The 23907-nt window shown below is 33.9% G+C and overlaps 1 protein-coding gene across 1 annotated transcript in view; it reads left to right on the forward strand.

The window, feature by feature from the left end:
* The window catches only part of LOC131850294 (Kv channel-interacting protein 1), a 56673-nt gene that overhangs the window by 16202 nt on the left and 16564 nt on the right, over positions 1–23907 (forward strand). Inside the window, exon 4 of the mRNA XM_059200504.1 lies at positions 7310–7691. Within this exon, the coding sequence (XP_059056487.1) occupies positions 7536–7691 (156 nt within the window). The 5' untranslated portion in view covers positions 7310–7535. The remainder of the gene's footprint in view (positions 1–7309; positions 7692–23907) is intronic.

Below are 23907 nucleotides of genomic sequence, written 5' to 3' on the forward strand. Positions count from 1 at the left end.
ATTCTAATGTATAACCTATATTACTGTAAAGTTTCATAAATATTAGTTCAGTAGTTTTTGCGTGAAAGAGTAACAAATATTTATCCATACTGACAAACTTTCGCGTTGATAGTAATTATGTTATCTGTGGTATTATTAAGATATGCATTGTAATGTGTATACCCGAGCAAAGCCGGGTTGGTAGCTAGTGTGTATATATTTTATTACATTTTTATATCCAACACGCCGAATTTTATGACTCGGATTATTGGTTTCTTTGAATTACTTCCTACTTGAACGAATAGGTACTTCCGGAGTTTATTATTTGTTCATATGACCTCGGCAGTGTTCCAATGGTTTAGTACATTGCCTTTTGGATGGTCGCGGGTTCGATCCTCACACAAATCAAGCATATGTATCATTTCATCATTACATAGTATAAAACAAAGTCGCTGTCGCTGTCTGTCTCTATGTATGGTTAAATCTTTAAAACTACGCAACGGATTTTGAAGCGGTTTTTGTTAATAGATAGAGTGTAAAAATAATCACTTACCATCAGGTGAGCCGCAAGCTCGTTTGTTCCTTATACAATAAAACATATGAAATGGAATAGAATTTAACCCACACTACTGGACGGTAGGGAAAAAATATTAATACAAAAATATTAATAAAAAACTTGACTTTCAAAAATGTTTTTTTAATTGATTATTATTCTAAACTATCTACTCACCCCGGCTTCGCACGGGTGTACATGTATTATATATATAACCTTTCTCTACAATATATATGCTTAAATCTTTAAAACTACGCAACAGATTTTGAAGCGGTTTTTTATAGATACACTCTATCATCCCTATAAGCATATATAGGGATGGACAGACAGCGAGAGCGACTTTGTTTTGTACTATGTAATGATGATGAAAATGCAGACAAAGTCGCGGCTCACTGTTAGTGGGTTTTAGTTTATTCAGCAAACAGTAGTCTTGTTTTGCAAACGAGAGTGTTGTTCAAGGTAGAGTTCAGTTTTACGAGGTATTATTTTGAAACGATGTTTTTGTTACGTACGCAGTACGTATATATGTGTAGTATTTTTAATCTAACATTGTATATACTAACTCAGTAGTGTAGTGGTTAAACACATCACCTTACTTACGATGGTCGCGGGATCGATTCGATCGAGCCCCCGTCCAATTCAAACAGGGACCGTTACGACGACCTGAGCCGAGGTTCGAACCCCTAGCGGTGGCTTCAGACTAATGTCGTATCCGTCAGGTGGGAGTTGGCCTTCAGCTCCATAAGTCCTTTGGTTTGGAGTGCCATCTGCACTCGCCCCCTATCGTCCGGTGAAGCTGTAAAGGCCAGCTGCGGCCAACAGCATTAGAGTAGGCCGATTCATGGCACGGTACAACAAATTTAGTAGATCATAGCGATAATGTTAATAGAAAGAATAGAATAGAATAGAAAATCATTTATTCAAATAAACTTAATTTAAGCACTTTTGAATAGTCAACATTTTTTCAAATCTACCGCTTATTCGGAAAGCTGTCTCATCACAAGAAGAATAAGCAAGAAACTTGTGTGTTGCTCTTTTAAACAATCCTTGTAAGTTCACATTTTACAAGTCGAAACGTGTGAATACAAACTACCAACCAGCACTAATTTATTTAGGCTCAAATATAAAAACAGAATAAGATTAAATCAGTCGTTAAGAAATTAATGTTACGTATAAATGTTCTGTATAAATGTGTATAGATGTATTTAGGTAGGTAAGTGTTAGTCATCATTGCCTTGCCTTTATCCCATTATTTGAGATCAGCGCAGTTTGTCATTTGGGCAGATTTACCTACGCAGTTCAGGGCCCCGAGGATACAAAGAGCCTCCAGTCCCCACAGAAAGGATATTTTCTAAATATCGTATAAAAAAATATCTAGAATGTTAAAAAACCAATCATAAGGTTGGCAACCCTGAGATCAATCAACACATGCAAGTGCGCGTCTATCGAAAGGAACGGGGAATTTCTGGTCACCTGTTTTTTATCGGTGTATTTTTTTAGTTGAGTAATATAGTTAGGTAGACCCATAAGTAGATTTAGCCCATCGCAAATTCACGATCCGCCCCTCTCATTATCCATACTGCACAGGTTTTTGGCATAAATTTTTACGGCCAGCCGCCTGCCTGACCAACCCTCCTTTGGAACGCTATTGTTGGTAGTTTAACGCCCACCATAAAAGCACCTTTTGGCACTAGTTGCTATTACACTGGGAATTTTTAAACTCCTGTTGTCCTATTACAACAAGGTGATTTTTGCCCAAGTTTGATTCACATGTTAACCAAGTTTTAAGGTTTTCCTTCGCTCCCCGGTTAGCATAGGAGTCAGGTTTTTTTTTGTGAATGATAGTGGAATGGTGCACCTGCCTGCGCTAATGGAATACACATATATATATATATATATATATATATATACTTTATTGCACTTATTATATTAATAGACAAAGACAGTTATACTAAATTGTGAGCAAGGGCGGGCTTATCTCAGCAAGAGATCTCTTCCATACATATGAATAACTTAAAAACAATTTCTCGTTAAGTCTACATTCAAATTCAAAACATCTTTATTCATGTAGGTCTATTACAGACTCTTATGATATTTCAAATCTACCGTCAGTACGGAGTGATTTCGAGAGGCGAAGAACTGACTAGAAACTCAGCTCGTATTCTTCTCAAATAAATATTGTACATGTTACAATAATTTATTTTTAAATTCAAAATTGCGAGAATAGAGTTACTACCAGCATATGCTATTGCAAAAGCAAATCTAATAAGTATTCCTAACCCGAACAGCCAGAGCCCACAAGCAACACCCATTCACGAGTATGATGGATGAGCCAGACATAATTGCAGTCGACCATACTAGAGGGAGCACATAGACCCGGCCCACCACGCCGCCACATCGTGGGTAGACTGATTTCAGCTATTTCAGCCGCCAAGCAGCTTGCTTTGTAAAACATTATTCTTACGTGTAAAACATATCGAAGTTTCCGTCTGCCGTCAGATTGTCTGCCATTTTCAAATATACATCTATACATATAAATAAAATTGGAGTGTCTGTTTGTAATATTGAAATAACCGTTTTTTACTGCATGCATATGAATATAAATACGATAAACAAACAAAAATTGTAAAAATAACATTTTTTACAATTTTTGTCTGTCTGTCTGTCAGTCTGTTTGTTCCGGCTAATCTCTTAAATGGCTGGACCGATTTTGACGGGCCTTTTTTGGCAGGTAGCTGATGTAATAAGGAGTAACTTATACTACTTTTATTTTAGAAAAATAAAATAAAATTCCACGCGGACGAAGTCGCGGGAACAGCTAGTGTATAATATAAGCAAAACACGTAGAGATCTTAGTTAAATAATTGAACGAATGACCAATCTAATTCCATACCATGGACTGCACGTCTGCTTTTAATCATGGCCTCTCGAAATTGTTTAACTTATTTTTAACCTCAACAGAAACGAATAAGTTTAAAAATGGAACGATATATTTTTATTTTGTCTATGTGCAAGCACTCGTCTGGTCTACAATGAGTTCGATATCTATGTATTCCTTTGCCTGATGTCTTTTCGCCAAAGTCCAATTAAAAAAAATGCTTATTTTGACAAGCGCGCGTAAATTACAACACAACATTTTTTGTAAAAAATGGACTGATATATTTTTTTTATGTTGTCTATGTTCAGGCACTAGTCTGGTCTATAATAAGTTTGATTTGTTATTTTATCTTTGTCTTTGTCTGATGTCTTTCCAATTCAAAAAAATGTTTATTATCTACTGGTTGTCTATGACAACTCAATATTTTTTGGAAAAATGCGATTTATTTTGTTGGATGAAGTCTTTTGAAAGCCCATAACAAAAATATCTATGTGTATTTATGACAAGGCGTGTCATTATAACGCTATAATTTATGTATGAGACTGTGAAATCACATTTTTTTTCGACTACCTAGACAATGGTTGTCTTTCCCTGAAAAAAAAAACAATATTTTTATTGACATTATAAAACTACAGATAGCATACCGGTTGCATAAATTCCTTCTGACACATTTATTTTCTTTCTGGCAATAGGATAGTGTTGCCACAATTTTAGTAGGTTATCCTGAAGGCTTCATAAACTAAAAAGCAATTCTGTATATACCTACAGAAACTAAACTTAATCTTAACTTCAATAAGGTATACAACCTTATTAAAGTCGATAAAGTTTGTCATAATATGCAAAAAAATACGACATAGCAACGCATCATATCTTTGTGTTTGGAAACTATTGTCTATCTAATGTATGTATTAATATATTTTATATTTATTATTATTTATAGATACTTATTTATCTTATATATAAAATTCTCGTGTCACAGTTTTCGTTCCCATACTCCTCCAAAACGGCTTGACTGATTCTCATGAAATTTTGTGAGCGTATTGAGTAGGTCTGAGAATCTGCCAACATCTATTTTTCATCCCCCTAAATGTTAGGGGTAGTCCACCCCGATTTTTTTTTTTATCTATTTTTCATCCCCCTAAATGTTAGGGGTAGTCCACGCTAAAAAAAAAATAGGCGTGGACTACCCCTAGGTAGTCCACGCCTATTTTTTTTTTTTTTATTTTAAGGCAAAACAACGTTTGCCGGGACAGCTAGTTATGTATATACTTTTATAATATAACCTCATTATAGGTACTAAGTGTTGCATGATATTTTTATTTCATTAAAATCAGCCGATCACCTAACATATCAATTCTGTGTAATGATATCCTCTGAACCACACAATACTTGCATGTCTAGTGTGTGGTTCGCCGTAATGTGTATTAAATGTAAAAGTGTTTTATTGGCCAATAAATTTTATTATTATTATTAAAAGTCGAATTAGGAACTCCTTTTTAAGTCGTATAACGTTGTCTATGGTGCAGTCTAAATTGTTTGTGCCAACGTCATGGAATTATTAAAAGTCGCATTAGGAACTCCTTTTTAAGTCGTATAACGTTGTCTATGGTGCAGTCTAAATTGTTTGTGCCAACGTCATGGAATTATTAAAAGTCGCATTAGGAACTCCTTTTTAAGTAGTATAACGTTGTCTATGGTGCAGTCTAAATTGTTTGTGGAAACGTCACGAAATTATTAAAAGTCATTATAAAACTACAGATAGCATACCGGTTGCATAAATATATATATATAGGATATGCCACAATTTTAATAGCATTAGGAACTCCTTTTTAAGTCGTATAACGTTGTCTATGGTGCAGTCTAAATTGTTTGTGCCAACGTCATGGAATTATTAAAAGTCGCATTAGGAACTCCTTTTTAAGTAGTATAACGTTGTCTATGGTGCAGTCTAAATTGTTTGTGGAAACGTCACGGATTCGTTTCTCGATACATCATCATACAAGGGGAAAACAGAACCAGAAAAAAACACTTTTTCATTGACATTACAAAACTATAGTACTTGTAGTTTGACCAAATGTGACGCTATTTTTTTTCTTTTTAGCAATAAGCTAGTGTTGCCATAGTGCTTATTTGTAGCTTATTCTGGAGGCATCATAAACAAAAAAGTAATTATGTATGTATGTATATATTATTCTTTGTTTATTTTATTTTATTTTTTGTCATATATTACTAGTATTAATATTATATAAACACTAAATTTTTATATGCACTCTGATCGCCGTACCAATGTAACGTTAACTGTCAAACCTGCTTTGATTTCCACGATACAGGCATTGCCTAGTGTGGGGTCATAGTTACAATGTTACTTAAGTTATATTTTATGAAATAAATGTTATTATTATTCTCGTTCTCGTTCTCGTTCTCGTTCTCGTTCTCGTTCTCGTTCTCGTTCTCGTTCTCGTTCTCGTTCTCGTTCTCGTTCTCGTTCTCGTTCTCGTTCTCGTTCTCGTTCTCGTTCTCGTTCTCATTCTTATTCTTATATATCTTGTTAGTAATTTTGTATTATTGAAGTCAATTGAGCTTCTCATACGGTTGGAAAAAATACTCTATGCTCGTGTTTCGAATATAAAGTTGAATTAAGAACTCCTTCTTAAGTCGTGTAACGTTGTCTATGGTCAGTCTGAATGCTTTGTGCAATCAACGTCTCGGATTCGGTTCTCGGTATTCCTAACCGCTTTTCAAAGGCTGTTTAAAAGAGATTCTACAGAGATAAGACCGTGATTGTACTATATTTTATTGGAGTGTGAAACTTAAATGATATAATGTTTCTTTTTTATTTTCACTTCATTTATCTATAATATATATATATACATATAAATAAAATTGGAATGTCTGTGTGTAATATTGAAATAACCGTTTTTTTACTACATGCATATGAATATAAATACGGTACATAAACGGTACTAAACTAAACATTTTTTACAATTTTTGTCTGTCTGTTTGTTCCGGCTAATCTCTGAAATGGCTGGACCGATTTTGAAGGAACTTTTTTGGTAGGTAGCTGATGTAATAAGGAGTAACTTAGGCTACTTTTATTTTAGAAAAATAAAGTTAATTTCCACGCGGACGAAATCGCGGGTATAGCTAGCATATATATATATATATATAATTGACGGCCTCGGTGGTCTAATGGTTTAGCACACCGCTTTAATTCCGATGGTCGCGGGTTCGATTCCTCACACGTCACAAACATTTGTATTCATGAGTATGATTGTTTGCATCGGTATTTAGGAAAAAAAGATATTTATGTATTTATCAGTTATTTAGTACCCATAACACAAGCTTTAGCTAGCTTAACTTTAGTCGTGATGGCGCTGTGTGAATTGTCCTGAGATTATTATTATTATCTATGTTTATTATTACCATAGATAAGATATATTATTTAGAGGTACACTTTGTACATAGGTAGACACTCCTGTGTACCTATTTCAGCCGACAAGCAGCGTATTATATCAAACGTGTTTAAGGGTGAGACAGGAAATTACGACATGATGAAATCTATATTCACAATCTTTAATTAAATTCATTGATTACAATGTAACTTTGTAATATAAACATCCATAACGCAAACAATAACAGTACCATAAATAAAATAGAGTATCTCTCTTAAAAAACAATGTCACATAATGTTTACACTATCAGAAAAGTTTGAAAATGTCGGTCAGAAAATGGCGCATTGCCAATATTGGCGGGAAATCATCGTGTTCAATTATATTAGTTTCGCAGAGCCGTTTGTCTTGTCAGGGAAAGATTTAGTGGCGGAGTAAACGTTCCACGTAAATAAACTTATAACTATATAATGTTTTCTATTATAAACGCTTTTTTTTATATTGTTACAGAATATGTCTTCTGGCCTTGGCGTATTCACTTCAAGAACCATACAAGGACAAGACTTACTAATATACAGTTATAATTGATAATAAAAAAAACATTTCAATTATTGTCTGTGGTTTCAAAATGTCGTCTGTCAAACACATGTATTAGAGTGTGGGAGAAAGTAACAGTGACATGTAACTGTTATTTTTAGAATGCTTTATTGAGTGAAAAGAAACTGTTATATTAAAGATGGCGACGCCGCCTGAATCTCCTGTAGAGGAGCATGCGTACGAATTGGAGCCGAGTCGAACGCCGAAACCTATTCCAGTCGCTTTAGAAGAATTATGTAGACAAACGAAATTCTCTAAGCAAGAAATTAGGGTTATGTACAGAGGATTCAAAACGGTAAGTATCTATGCATTTAACTATTTTATTATCTATGGCGTCGGTGGTCTAGCGGTTTAGGACACCGCTTTACATTCAATGGTTGCGGGTTCAATTCCTCGCACGGTACAAATATTTATTTTCAAGATTAAAGTTTTTTATATCAGTCTGGGTGTTTTCCATGTATATTATGTATTAGCTAGTCGCCCCGGCTTCGCACGGGTGTACATGTATTATAAACATAAACTTTCACTCACTCTATCTATTAAAAAAACCGCTTCAAAATCAGTTGCGTTGGGTAGTTTTAAAGATTTAAGCATACATAGGGACAGACAGCGACAGCGACTTTGTTTTATACTATGTAATAATGATAATGATGTTTTTACAAAGAAAATAATATCTATGTATTTATATCAGTTGTCTAGTACTCGATTACGCTGGCGAGATACCAGTAGAGTATGATAAAACGAGCATAAAGTCAGGTCAATCAGTCACCAAGTTGGTCAGCTCAACTTTAAGCATAAGGTCTGGTCGGTAAGCCCAACTTGTTAAATTGGAATTTACCACGATGGTGTCTAGGGGCAACCGCGTGGAGATCAAACTATTTCAGAGGAGTATCGTTACAAAGAGTGCAAATCTGATCTCTAAAATCGCTCCGCGATTCGAGCTCCGCTCAATAACATAACTTATACATCAAATGAAATGATATTTATTCAGTAGAAAACTAAAACACACATTAAACAAACAAAAAATAGAATAACAAATAGTGCGAACAATTACATACAAATAACAGTACACAAATTACGTATGTGCGCGTCAGAATAATACATCTTAATCTTAATAATATTATAAATGCCAAAATTTATGAGTATGGACGTTTGTTACTCTTTCACACAAAAACTACTGAACGTATTTTGATGAAACTCTACAGTAATATAGCTTATACATCAGAACAACGTATAGACTATAAATTTCATGCAGATGAAACCACAGGCACAGCTAGTAAGTTATATGTAACACAGGCCCGTAATTCTGGCGTAATTAATATACAATTATTAAAACGGCCGTTCGTTTGTTTGAAATTTCAGTCGTAGAAAAAAAGATGTTTCAATTTACATCCACCGCTGCTTGATGGATTAATAACGTTATTATATTACAAAATGTTTATGTAAACGTTAATCAAAGTTTCGCTGTTATTAAAACCGGTTATTATAAATAACAGCTGTTAAAACCGGTTGTTATTAATAACAACTGTTATTTTTAATCTATTCGCTAAGTATGTGGCAAATAAACGGTTAGGAATTCTAATTAAAATTACTAATATGATTATCTTATTAATATTATAAACGCGAAAGTTTGTGGATGGATGTTTGTTACTCTTTCACGCAAAAACTACTGAATGGATTTTGATGAAACAGTAATATAGCTTATACATCAGAATAACATATAGGTTATAATTTAAAAATATACAGGGTTACTGGTAACTCGACGTATTCCCGTCAGGACGAGATAGAGGAGATCAAATGCAATAATTTTGACAGATTGAATATTTTTTTAAAAAACAAAAAATTCAGGATAACTCGAAAAGTGGCTCCCAATCCGCCTTCCACATGATATGCACATCCTGACCATGCTCTATAACATCCTTAATAATCCCAATGCTCCTGCTTACCTTAAATCCCTCCTTTCAATTCATGCCCCCTCCTATTAGACCGAGACGTCTTTGCCAAAACCACTCCAAAATGTTAAACTTCCACTTGACAAGTTACAATTCTTAGGAAATTCCTTTTCATTTCGCGCTGCTCGGTTATGGAACAAACTACCAGTACAGATACAGGAAAGTCCATCAATTGGTTGTTTTAAGAAAAGGTTGAAATCACACTATTTATCGACCTTAGTATGATTAGTTTCATCATGTATTTTGTGTAATATATGTAGATATCTATAGTAATTGTATATATGTATGTATATATATATATAACTTTTATTAATGTTTATTTTATTTATTATTGTATATCTTATTATAATTACAATATAATTAGAACTTTATTTAATTAGTTGAATTTTAAATGTTTTATTTTTCTCAACTTTTGGACATTTCAACATAATAGTGTTAATTGCACAGGTGTTACCTACTCACTACTAGCTATGCCACATTGTTGGGTTGACTGGTAGAGATCTCTCTTAGAGATAAGTCCACGTTTGCTCACTTTGTATATGTTTAAGTTTACCACTGTATTTAAAAGTGCAATAAAGAATATACATATACAAAAACTATTAACTTTCGACCATACATATATAGGGTCAAAATCATTGCATTTGAGCTCCTCTAACTCGTCTTGACGGGAATACGTCGAGTTACCAGTAACTGTGCATGTAAATTAGACGAAATATAATAATATCAATGTTTTCGTAACGACCTCGGTGGTCTTGTGGTTTATATCAGTCTACTACTAATGGTCGCAGGTTCAAGCACGGTGCAATCATTTGTATTCATGACTATGCTTGTTTGTATTCGTCTGGGTGTTTTCTATGTATATTATGTATGTATTTACATAAAAAATGTATATTAACATATATATCAGTTGCCTAGTATACATAACACAAGTTTTGCGTGGCTTGGAACTAGATGGCGCTTTGTTTATAGTCCTAGATTATGTTTAATACGTGAAGCAAAAACTTTGTATCCATTTTTACTAAGCTAGTATGAAATTTCGCACACTTATAGTTTATATAGAGAAATATTGCAGAATGATTATATTTTTTTAAAATTATGCATTAAAAATACATTAAATCAATAAATTTTGACCCATACAAATGTATAATACAAAAAAAACATTACACACACTTCCAATATGGAAGACCTATTTTTTTTTACACAACAAACGAATATATTAATATATATTCTTTTGTTTAATATTACAATATATTATAACATAAAAAACTAAAAAATATAAAAATATCTTTGCTAATTCAAAGATCTTTTTATATATTTAATTGTTTATCATTTTATGGTAATTGCGTAAGATTTTACAACAAACTACCACAGTATGTTCTAAATCTGCCTGAAAATAGATTCAAATGTCGTATCTTTCTTTGTAACACTTTCTCTGTAAAAATGCTTTATAAAATTGTAGAGTTTGTAAATGATAAAAGTTTTTGTAGAAAAAACTTAAAATTCATAATATTGGCAATATTATCGCGGTTTCTATATATATAGATTATCGCATGCCTCTTACTTGGTACTGTGTATTTATTTGTTTAAAATAACATTTAGTCAAAAGAGCAACACACAAATTTTTGTGGCATTGGGCTCATTGGGATCCCTAAAATATGGTCGAGCGCAGTGATGGCTGGCTCATCCATCATACTCGTGAACGAGTGCTGCTTGTAGGGACTGGTCTGCACTTATCACTACGACTGATTTAATCTTATTGTATATTTATATTTGACCCAAAAATAGTGATGGTTGGTAGTTTGTATTCACACGTTTCGACTTGTAAATGTAAACTTACAAGGATTATTTAAAAGAGCAACACACAAGTTTCTTGCTCGTTCTTCTTGTGATGAGACAGCTTTCCGAACGAGTGGTAGATTAAATTACAAACAGACAAATTGTTATGGCTATTCAAAAGTGCTTAAATTAAGTTTATTTGAATAAATGATTTTCTATTCTATTCTTGCTCATTTATGAGTCTGCATTCCGAATGAGCGGTAGAATAAAAAAAACATGACTATTCAAAAGTGCTTGTATTGAGTTTATTTGCATTAAGATTATTTCTATATCTATTTTTATGGTCGAATTTCGACCACAAACTGGCAAAAGGCCATACAATTTTTAGTATTCTATTCGCAGTTGTAACATTAGAAAGGAAAGTTTACAATAACAACTTGCAGCATCCAGTTGTCGAAACCCTCGCGATGGGTATTGTGTTCTATGTACAGAGCTAGGGCTGCCTGACACATTTCAAAATATTTCTCTGTGGTACTGGTGAATATTTTATCTGTGGTTTATTACAATATTTAAATTTAGAACTCTCTGCTGTTCTTTTAATTCCAATATACCAAAAATAACAAAACTAGCCAATCTACTGAGATACTGCCTGACACATATCATGACGTTGCTCTGTGGAATTGTTGAATATTTTATCTGTGATATATTACAGTATTTAAATTTAGAACTCTCTGCTGTTCTCTTAATTCGAATATACTAAAAATAATAAAATTAGTGCCTATTCTATAATCTACAGAGGTAGGGCTGCCTGACACATTTCTTGACGTTGCTCTGTGGAATTGTTGAATATTTTATCTGTGATATATTACAGTATTTAAATTTCGAACTCTCTGCCGTTCTCTTAATTCGAATATACTAAAAATAATAAAATTAGTGCCTATTCTACAATCTATAGAAGTAGGGCTGCCTGGCAAATTTCTTGACGTTGCTCTGTGGAATTGTTGAATATTTTATCTGTGATTTATTACAGTATTTAAATTTAGAACTCTCTGCTGTTCCCTTAATTCGAATATACTAAAGATAATAAAACTGGTTCCTATTCGCCAATATACAGAGTTAGGGCTGCCTGACACATTTCTTGACGTTGCTCTGTGGAATTGTTGAATATTTTATCTGTGATATATTACAGTATTTAAATTTAGAACTCTCTGCTGTTCTCTTAATTCGAATATACTAAAAATAATAAAATTAGTGCCTATTCTACAATCTATAGAAGTAGGGCTGCCTGGCAAATTTCTTGACGTTGCTCTGTGGAATTGTTGAATATTTTATCTGTGGTTTATTACAAAATTTAATTTTAGAACTCTCTGCTGTTTATTCCCTTAATTCGAATATATTAAAAACTAGCTGCAACCGCGACTTCGTCCGCGTGCAATTTAAGTTTATTTTTCTAAAACAAAAGTAGCCTAAGTTACTCCTTATCAGCTACCTTCCAAAAACAGTCTCATCAAAATCGGTTCAGCCATTTCAGAGATTAGCCGGAACAAACAGACAGACAGACAGACAAAACTTGTAAAAAATGATATTTTGGTGTATGTACCGTATTTATATTCATATGCATGTAGTAAAAAATGATTATTTCAATATTACAAACAGACACTCCAATTTTATTTATATGTATAGATCACCCTACATTAGTACCGCGCTACTATTACAGCAAGTGCATCATTCAATATTTGAACTGACGGTAGATTTGACATATCATAAGAGTCTGTAATAGACCTACATGAATAAAGATATTTTGAATTTGAATTTGAATATATTTTTTAATTTGAGTGATTTATGATTTTCTAAATGGCAACCCTACGTCGGCTGCTTCCGCTCTAGTAATAGGTGTACATTTCTCAGTCCATTGAGGAGATACGTCGCCGAGAACAAACAAACAGACGTTTCTTGGTTGTATACATACGTGAGTTGTGTGCGTATGTATAGAATGATTTTTTATGGCAGTACAAATATTGAAAGATGCACTCGCTGTTAGGGTGGTGCGGCAGTAGTGGAGGGTGATATATACATATAAATAAAATTGGAGTGTCTGTTTGTAATATTGAAATAATCATTTTTTACTAATCTCTGAAATGGCTGGACCGATTTTGATGAAACTTTTTTTGGAAGATAGCTGATAAGGAGTAACTTAGGCTACTTTTGTTTTAGAAAAATAAACTTAAATTGGACGCGGACGAAGTGATAAGAAATAGACATAATCTTTATTCAAAATAACCCTGGACAATTAACACAGCGCCATCTACTACGGTAAGCAATGCTTGTGTTATAGGTACTAGGCAACTGTTATAAATACATATCTATACGTATAAAAAAAATGGAGTGTCTGTTTGTAATATTGAAATAACCGTTTTTTACTACATGTAAGAAATAGACATAATCTTTATTCAAAATAACCCTGGACAATTAACACAGCGCCATCTAGTCCCAAGGTAAGTAGAGCTTGAGTTATGGGTACTAGAAAACTGATACATAGAAATAAAATTAGAGTGTCTGTTTGTAATACTGAATAACCATTTTTTACTATTCCTTATTACGTTAGCTACTACCAAAAAAAGTCCCGTCAAAATCGGTCTAGCCATTTCAGAGTTTAGCCATAAACTTAAGTAATTTGTAATGACATATTGTAAATTAAATAATGTAAATTTAATATTGCAATGGGTGAAAACTGTGATCGGTACAGCCTATGCTGTAAATAATATATTATGACCTGTAAATAATATATAATAATATATTATATAATTGACGTAGTGGAGTAACCTGAAACAGTCATGCTCGCTATAAAGTTCAAACTTGTGGCGGCGTGGTGGGCCGGGTCGATGTGCTCCCTCAAATATGGTTGAGTACAATGATGGCTGGCTCATACGTCATACTCGTGAACGGGTGCTACTTGTGGGGACTGGTCTGTTCAGGTTGTGAACACTGATTAAATTTTTTGTTCTTTGCGATAGCATATGCTGGTGGTCACTCTATTCTCCCAAATTTAAATTTTATGTATTATTATAAACATGTTCCTCTATTATTTGAAAAAAATACGAGCTGAGTTTCTTGTCAGTTCTTCTCATCTCGATATCATTCCGAACTGACGGTAGATTTGACATATCATAAGAGTCTGTAAAGACCTACATGAATAAAGATATTTTGAATTTGAATTTGAATTTGAATTTGAAAACAAACAGACAGACAGACAAAAATTGTAAAAAATGTTATTTTGTTGTAAGTACCGTATTTATATTATATTCATATGCATGTAGTAAAAAACTGTTATTTCAATATTACAAACAGACACTCCAATTTTATTTACATGTATAGATACTATTGCATCAATATTAAAAGTAGATACATAAAAAAAATTAACATTAAAGAAAGAAGAAGGTACAGAAGGCTGTTTTATCTACTTATTCCTCTAACCATAAACCATAATCTCGGACAAACTTATAAATGTAACCATTTCCGGTTTTTCAAGAATAGTGGGGCACAAGATGGCGGCTTACGAACAGTGCCTGGCCTCGGTGGTTGCGGGTTCGATTCCTCGCACGGCACAAACATCACATCACACAACACAATTCATGAGTATGATTGTTTGTATCGGTCTGGGTATTTTCTATATATAATATGTATGTATTTATGAAAAAAATCTATGTATTTGTATCAGTTGTCTAGTACCCAAAACACAAGCTTTAGCTAGCTTAACTTGGGTCTAGATGGCGCTGTGTGAATTGTACTGAGATTATTATTATTATAGTATTTCGTACAAAAATTGCAGCATACGATCAGCCAGCTGCGAGTTTCTAATATAAAATAAAATATTTGTACCAGGATTTTTACTGCTGGCATCCCCGGTCGGGTTATTGTGCTCTCTAAAATATAGCAGTGTGCAATATTGGTTGACTCATCCGTCATACTTATAAACAAGTGTTATCTCTTATTATTAGGGATGCAACATGGTTCTGAAAAAGATCGATGTTTTAAAACATCGATGTTTGCTTGAAAAAAAAGTGATAAAATATCGTTAATAAGAGCAATATATTGATGTTTTTATTATTTTTTTTAATAGGATACTTTATTAATTAACCCTAACATTAATAAATTCGATTACATTAAATACATACACTACAAAACCTAACGAAAAAACCAACCAACATAATCTAACTACTTTTGAATTGACTAGCGTCCACCCCGGCTTCGCACGGGTTCAATGCTGATACTAAATATACCTACCTACTACAGAATGTCCTTATAAACAACATTTACAGTTTTTTTGTCATTAGACAGTACAAACATGTTTTGTTTAGCGCCGCCGGCCGGGCCGGTACCGCCGCACCGCTATGTCCCTACAATTTAAATATGTAATATCTCCGGAAATATTAATTTAAATTACATGCTGTAAAGGGCTTTATTGATCTACATTAAATGGACGATCTATTTAAGATACTTAGTGAGATAAAAATTAATGCTGTATTGCTTAAAATCCCTTCGTAAATAAGCCATTTTTTCCCGTAAAATGTAAAGGATAAAAAAAGGTTATTTATTGTTGGTTATCCTTAAGAGATGGACATATACCATCGCGGACTTTTCTGTTGATCTTTTTAAGGTGTACTATACTGTAGTACATTATTGTGATTTATCTCGTGGTGTGCAGCCAGCGTTTGCAATGTAAGAGCAAAAAAATATGCTTATTTACAACATTACTCTCCTCACTAAATTAATCAGTGTTTCTCTGCAATATTATATATTTATTAATTACATTTTACATTATCGACGGCCCTTACGAAGGGTAAAGATTTCTCACAAAAGAAAAAAAGTCGCATAAAATTAAAAGAAATATTTATTCATCATAATTATCGAGTAATTTTTTTCAAAATTTTTACAATTCAAATTAAATATACACTCTCCTTGACTTTTTTTTTTTTGCAAACTGATTTATTAACACATTTATAGCTGAAGCGGGAAAAAAATATTTTTGGCTTTTGTCATTTGTGAAATAAAAAAAAATTGGGAAGTTAAATTTTGCTTACGTACGATAGGTCGATGGGATGGCCCCCGTAGTCCGGGGGTCCCGTATAATTGATACGGCAAATACGGCGGAAGCTACGCCCCTGAACTGTGTACACTCGCCGTTGCTCCAAAAGCACACTTCAAAGTCGGGAGAAATAAAATCGTTTACTGCACAACCAAAGTGTAATGAATACGCAAATACCACAATAAGAAAACCAATCAAAACCCTGTAATCAATAAATTGCTACAACTTATAAGTAACTAAACAACGAAAACATCGCGTTGTAGTAATTGAACAGCGCCATCTTGTGTCAATTACAAAAGGCGATTAAACAGCTGTCTTGGCTGTGTAAAAAGGGAAAAACAGAACCAAAAAAAAAAAATTAAACAGCTGTCAATGTATTTTGCCGCCATTTTTTCGTCGAATATGACATTTATGATTTTCGTATCTACATATAACCACAGATAATTATTACATATTAGAGGCTTAGGTGGAAAATAAAGACAAAATATATGAATAGTTATTCAATATAGATAATAATTTTAGTAAGAAATAAGAAATAATTTCAACAGAATATTATATTGGTACGGAAAAAATGCATATCGATTTATAACAAATGTTTAAAAATAAATAATATTGGTACCAATATACGACGATATTTTTTCTATGCATTTACTCTTCAATATATATTTTATTAAACTGTGCAACTTTCTTGTTTAGAAGATTACAAGTTGTTACATAAATTCGAATTTAAATTTAATTCTTATAAAATAATTGGCAATTTTTATAAAACTCAGTGATTACTTACTTGTTTAAAATTGACCGAAATAAATCGCGGGAAACAACCAATGCTCAATAAAATTTCAAGTCTGTGCTTTAAATTTAAAATAAGAACTAATAATAGTCGTAGTATATTTATTTCCATAAGAATTGGCCTTTGCCCTCATTACCTATTTATTTATACGCTACCTCTACATCAATAGACCTTTAAACAGCTGATGCAAGGATATGGCGATACTTGATTAATTTTGAAAACAAATGAAAGCAGTAGTTGATAATTTTACATAAGAATTGGCCTTTGTAAAGTACACTAAGCTGTACGGTCCAAGGATCTTTGCCTGTTCCAACATTAAAAAAGAGATGGACGAGAGAAAAAAAGTAGTGTATTTAATTCATAAGTAGATAAACAAAGGCACAATACTATACAGCCTATTCTTCAGTAATACCACAGATAACATAATATTACATAGTAATACTAAAATAAGAACTATTTTATATTTTTCAGACAAAAGTAGAAATGCAACATTATATTGTGAGTACGACAGCATTTTTAAAGTACCATTTGTAATCGCATTTCACGTCAAATTACTCAGATAACAGTATTCGTGGCACGTCGCGCGCGGTTTCACATATTTCACGCAAATACTTAATGCCACAGTTAATATCTTTTATGATCTGTGACTTTTAGTGATACGTGATACAAATTTTCACAGCGCTTTACGTCCGACGATCGCGGGTTCGATTCCTCGTACAGTACAAATATTTATATTCATGACTATGATTGTTTTTATGATTGTTTATATCGGTCTGGGTGTATTCTATGTATTTATAAAAAACAATGTATCTAAGTATTTATATCAGTAGTCTAGTACCCATATGATAAGCTCAGCTTAACTTAGGACTAGATGGCGCTGTGTGTATTATACTAGGGCACTAGGCTAAACGTTTAATAACCTTTCTGATAAAGATAATGTTTGTCATTGTTTTATTTTGTAACATTAAATTACATAAACATAAAACCATCCGCCACGGCTGAACCTATTTGGAATGGATGGGGCAGTCCGAGGTATTTTTTTTTCTTGAATGTTAATAATTGTATGGCGCACCCGCCTGCGCTAACAGTACATGCTGGCGGGGCTCCAGTGAAGGATGATAAGATGAACATAAGATGAACATGAGGATTCAGGGAACCGCGTGGGGGTCAACCTGGCAGTACAGTTCTAGTAATAGGATAATCAGTCTACGTTACTAACAATCCCTTTTCCCCCCTGTTTGGTACTGTTCATGTATATAGGCGACGGTTGACACTATCTATATATTATATAAACTCCCTTTTCCACCCTGACAGAGTCATTGGCAACTGTCGGTGTTCTAACCTATTTGCGAGTCATGTTCTCCTGGTACTTTCACTGTAGTATCGGTAATAGTGAGATAACTTCACGACTGTTACTTTTGATGGGATAGTCAGAGTCATTGTCAACTGTTGATGTTTTGAACGCATCGCTAGACATGCCCACATTTCGCTCGGTATATTTGAATCAAAAAATCACATTAATCTAATAGACGGTGGTAGGCTGTAGCCTACTTGCGAGTCATGTTCTCCTGATACTTTCACTGTAGTATCGGTAATAGTATAGATAACTTCACGACTGTTATATTTGATGGGTTGTCAGAGTCATAGTCAACTGTCATCGACAGTTGTGACTCATGTTCTCTATCGACACTTGCGAGTCATGTTCTCCTGGTACTTTCACTGTAGTATCGGTAATAGTGAGATAATTTCACGACTGTTATCTTCGATGGAGTAGTCAGAATCATTGTCGATTGTCGATGGTTTGTTGACATGTCCACATTTCTTTCGGTATATTTGAATAAAAAAATCACATTAATTCAATAGACGGCGGTAGTCTTTAATCTACTTGCGAGTTATGTTCTCCTGGTACTTTCACTGTAGAATCGGTAATAGAGATAACTTCACGACTGCTATCTTTGATGGGGTAGTCAGAGTCATTGTCAACTGTCGATGTTGTGAACGCAACACTTGACATGCCCATATTTTGCTCATCATCACAGCCCGGAAGACATCCACTGCTGAACAAAGGCCTCCTCCAAAATTCTCACGACGATCGGTCCTGCGCTGCTCGCATCCAATGTCTTCCAGCGATCTTAGCGACCAGTATATATTTTTTACTTTTATTAATATACTGTGCAATATATAGTTACCGGTTTAAAAATTACTTGTGTATCTTTAGTGAATTTTATGGCACCACTTTAAATTTTAGATACATGTGTATGAACGGGAGAGTATCTATTTATTTTATTGGGTTATTTAGGCTATTGGTAGGGTAACTGTAGCACCTGTACTGCGACCTACATAGATCTATTGTGCTCGCCCTTTTCAGAGTTCGCTACCTAGACCCGTCAGGGACCAGAATTGAAGGATATTCTTAGGAGTGATGGTTTTTATTAGGGATGTTATGGATATGAAATTTCGGATACGGATAGGTTTCGGATATGGGAATAATTATTATACCGGATACGGATGCGGATATGAAATTGTTTCGGATTATCCGTTAGTTACCATTAGAAAACAAAATAAAAATTGCATAATACACTTCTCAAACGTCTATGTAAGCGACGCAAATAAATAATATATGGGAAACTAGACGTTTCCCATTTCTTTTGTAATGCGGAAGCTGTTATTTCACGTTTTTGTGTACATTTTACGAAACAAGACACGTACAAAATCGTCGAACTTATATGGTTTTTCATGTACTACTCGCCCCGTATTTGCCCGGGTGTACATTTATTATATATATAAACCTTCCTCTTGAATCACTCTATCTATTAAAAAAAACGCTTCAAAATCCGTTGCATAGTTTTACAGAGTTAAGAACATCCCCCTCTGATGGATCCCCCGTCCAATTCAAACGACCGTTATTTCGACGGCCTTAGCTGAGGTTCGAACCCCTAGCGGTGCCCTCAGACTAAAGTCCGTCAGGCGGGAGTTCGCCTTCAGCCGCTCCATAAGTCCTTCCGCGGGTTTGGAGTGCCATCTGCACTCGTCCCCTGTCCGATGAAGCTGTAAAGGCCAGCTGCGGCCAACAGCATTAGAGTAGTCCGAAAAAAATCAAAAAATTAAGCATACATAGGGACGGACAGACAGCGCCAGCGACTTTGTTTTGTACTATGTAATTATTATAGTTTAAATAATAAGAATAAATGTACAATTATTATAATTATTATTTATTTATTTCAGACAAATATATAGACTAACCATACATCTGAAATAATATTTTAAAAATAATATATTGATCTTGTTTGTGTGCTCACGGCACTGACGACGGCAATCTGCCACACTCTACACCACTTCCTTCTGCCAGTAGTCCTCCTTCAGGAAAGTGGGCTATTGTATATTACAGGGGCGGACCGTGAATTTGTGGGGCCCTGGGCTGATTCTACTTAAGGGCCTAACTAATTATATTACTCAACTAAAAAAATACACCGACCAAAAACAAGCGACTAGAAATTCCCCGTTCCTTTCGATAGACGCGCACTTGCATGAGTTGATTGATTTCAGGGTTGCCAACCTTATGGTAGGTTTTTTTTTTATATTCTAAATATCGTTTCAGTGTGGACTGGGGGCATTTGTATCCTCGGGGCCCTGAGCCCAAAAAGACCTTAGGTATATCCGCTCCTGGTTTATTAGTTTATTAAAACGAAAGTAAGTTAATTGCTCAGCTCGCGAATGGATCCAATTAGACTTTGCAAAGGTTTCATGGCGCGGAAACGTTTCGCTGCGACTGCGTTTGTCACTGTGACGTAACCGGGTTAGTGGTCCGGAACACATTTTTTGTCACTTGACACCTACTCTGTAGCACAGAGTAGTTTTATTTTCGCATTTTTAGTCAAACCAACATGATATATCAACGCATTTGTATCTTGTTACCTACTCTGTGCTATAGAGTTTTATTTTAGTATTATTCGACAAACTAACATAATAATTGGAGCTCTAACTCAGATGAGTCACCCCCTGCCATGCAGTATAAATTAATATCATAATATTAATAACAAACTGATTAATAACATGCAATATTAATAAAGAGTAATTATATATATCCATACTCACAAACTTTCGAAAAAAAAACTGCTTCAAAATCCTTTGCGTAGTTTTATAGATTTAAGCATACATAGGGACGGACAGACAGCGCCTGCGATTTTGTTTTATACTATATAATGATAAGAATACATTATTATAACGTATTGTAATAAAATAACTAATTATAATATATTATGTTACAAATACCGTGTATTGTAATATAATATTTCATTTTATTTATTAATATAATTGTAAATTGAAATTATATAAATATTATTACTGTAATAGCTGCACCCGCGATTTCAAAATTATTTAATATTAAAACAATATTTATTTAAAAGAGCAACACACAAGTTTCTTGTTCATTCTTCTTGTGATGAGTTTGCATTCCGAATGAGTGGTAGAATCAATAAACTCGACTATTCAAATGTGCTTATATTAAGTTTATTTGAATAAAGATTATTTCTATTTCTATTTCGTCCGCGTGGAATTTAACTTTATTTGTCTAAAATAAAAGTAGGCTAAGTTACTCCTTATTACATCAGCTACCTGCCAATAAAAGTCCCGTCAGAATCGTATGTACCGTATTTATATTCATATGCGTGTAGTAAAAAACGGTTACTTCAATGTTACAAACAGACACTCCAATTTTATTTATATGTATATAGATATAGATATGTGTTATAGAATGATAACAGTAGTACGGCTGTCAATGTCATTACTGTCAGTCAATAACTGTCACTCGGCTGTTCTTTTTTTTTCTCGGTCTCTTTGGGTTGTACTTTTTGCTCTGTACACACATGTATATTAATCTATTCTAAATATATATAACTCAAAGGTGACTGACATAGTGATCTATCAACGCACAGCCCAAACCACTGGACGGATCGGGCTGAAATTTGGCATGCAGGTTTTGATTAATTCTACCCCCAAGAGGATAAAATAGGGGATGAAAGTTTGTATGAAACTTTGTCAATTTGAAACCGATCGAGCTGAGACTTTCCATGCATAAAGCTACGATGACGTAGACATCCCCTAAGAAAGGATTTTGATAAATTCCACCCCTAAGGGGGTAAATTAAAGCTAGCGAAGCCGCAAATGCTAATTAATTATATAAATCCGTTTGTTTCTTTACCATCCACCCCAAGAACATCAATAAATTATGACTTGCCATTTATGTGAAGAAGTTATTTACATTTTATATAGAAACGAAAATATAATTAATACCTACGTAATTTTCACAGTAGAACTAGCGTGCGATTTTAGCGTGAATCTATCGGACGCTAACGTTGGGCGTAGCGTCGCTTTAATTTCCGTTACGAGATTGTCAATCGTTCTAACCAGGCCCCTCTTTCCCCCTGGGCACACTGGGCACGTGCCCAGGGCCCCGCGATGGATTAGCGCCCCCTAGGAAATAGAAATAGAAATAGAAATAATCTTTATTCAAATAAACTCATTACAAGCACTTTTGAATAGTCATATTTTGATTCTACCACTCATTCGGAATGCAGATTCATCACAAGAAGAATGAGCAAGAAACTCTTTTTAATAGATGTTTTTTTTATATAAATAATTACAGTGTAACAAGTAAGAGGCATACGACAATCAACATAGAAATCGCTACGCACTCATTATTAATATAATCAGATAATATTGTCAGTGCTATGTATTTAAAATTTATCTGATTACACTAATAGGCTACTCTAGTCCCTACTCCATTACCAAACGATAACCGATAGCTACTCTACTGTCGTCTAATTGCCTCTTACTTGTTACACTGTAATTATTTATATAAAAAAACATCTATTAAAAAGAGCAACACACAAGTTTCTTGCTCATTCTTCTTGTGATGAATCTGCATTCCGAATGTGTGGTAGAACAAAAATATGACTATTCAAAAGTGCTTGTAATGAGTTTATTTGAATAAAGATTATTTCTATTTCTATTTCTGAAAATCTGTTTTAACGACTATATTAGCGCTTGCCGAATATGATTAATTTGTTAATTTTTTTTTATAAATGTCTAACAAGGACTTGGACCCCTCATCACATAACGACTTTTTAAAATTAATTTTGTCTGGTTTGTTTTGAAGGTAGTTCATAGTCATATACATCTCTAAAGAGATATGTTCAAAAATGACTTTGTCTATTCTATCAAAATAGTGCTTTATTACTATAGTCATAGGGTCCTCATTATCATAATGTGTCCAGGGCCAGATGAAAAACTGTCCTATTTCTAGCGACGGGTGATTTATCATTTGAATTAAATCCGGTACATTTCATGATTTCTCATAAACTATTCATTTGACAACGTCGGTGGTCTAGTGGTTTAGGACACCACTTTACGTCAGATGGTCGCGGGTTCGATTCCTCGCACGGCACAAACATCTGTAGTCATGAGTATGATTGTTTCGGTCTGGGTGTTTTCTATATATAATATGTATGTATTTACGAAAACAAAAAATATATCTATGTATTTGTATCAGTTGTCTAGTGCCCATAACACAAGCTTTAGCTAGGTTATCTTGGGTCTAAATGGCGCTGTGTGAATTGTCTTGAGATTATTATAGATTATTATTATTATTCATTCTTATGATATGTCAAATCTACCGTCAGTTTGGAATGATTTCGAGATGAGAAGAACTGACGAAAAACTCAGCTCGTATTCTTTTCAAACAAATGTTGTACATGTTTACAATAACACAGATTGCCTGTGACTTCGTCTGCTTTTTGAGTCAAAATATTGTCTATGGACGGGTATCTTTCAAGTTGGATTGAACTGCACACAATGTGCAAATCAAATTTGCAATTGGTTCAGTAGTTTATCGTATCCATCGCGTACA

This window comes from Achroia grisella, unplaced genomic scaffold, assembly GCF_030625045.1.
Source record: "Achroia grisella isolate CSIRO2021 unplaced genomic scaffold, CSIRO_AGI_Agris_v1 utg719, whole genome shotgun sequence".
NCBI lineage: Eukaryota > Metazoa > Arthropoda > Insecta > Lepidoptera > Pyralidae > Achroia > Achroia grisella.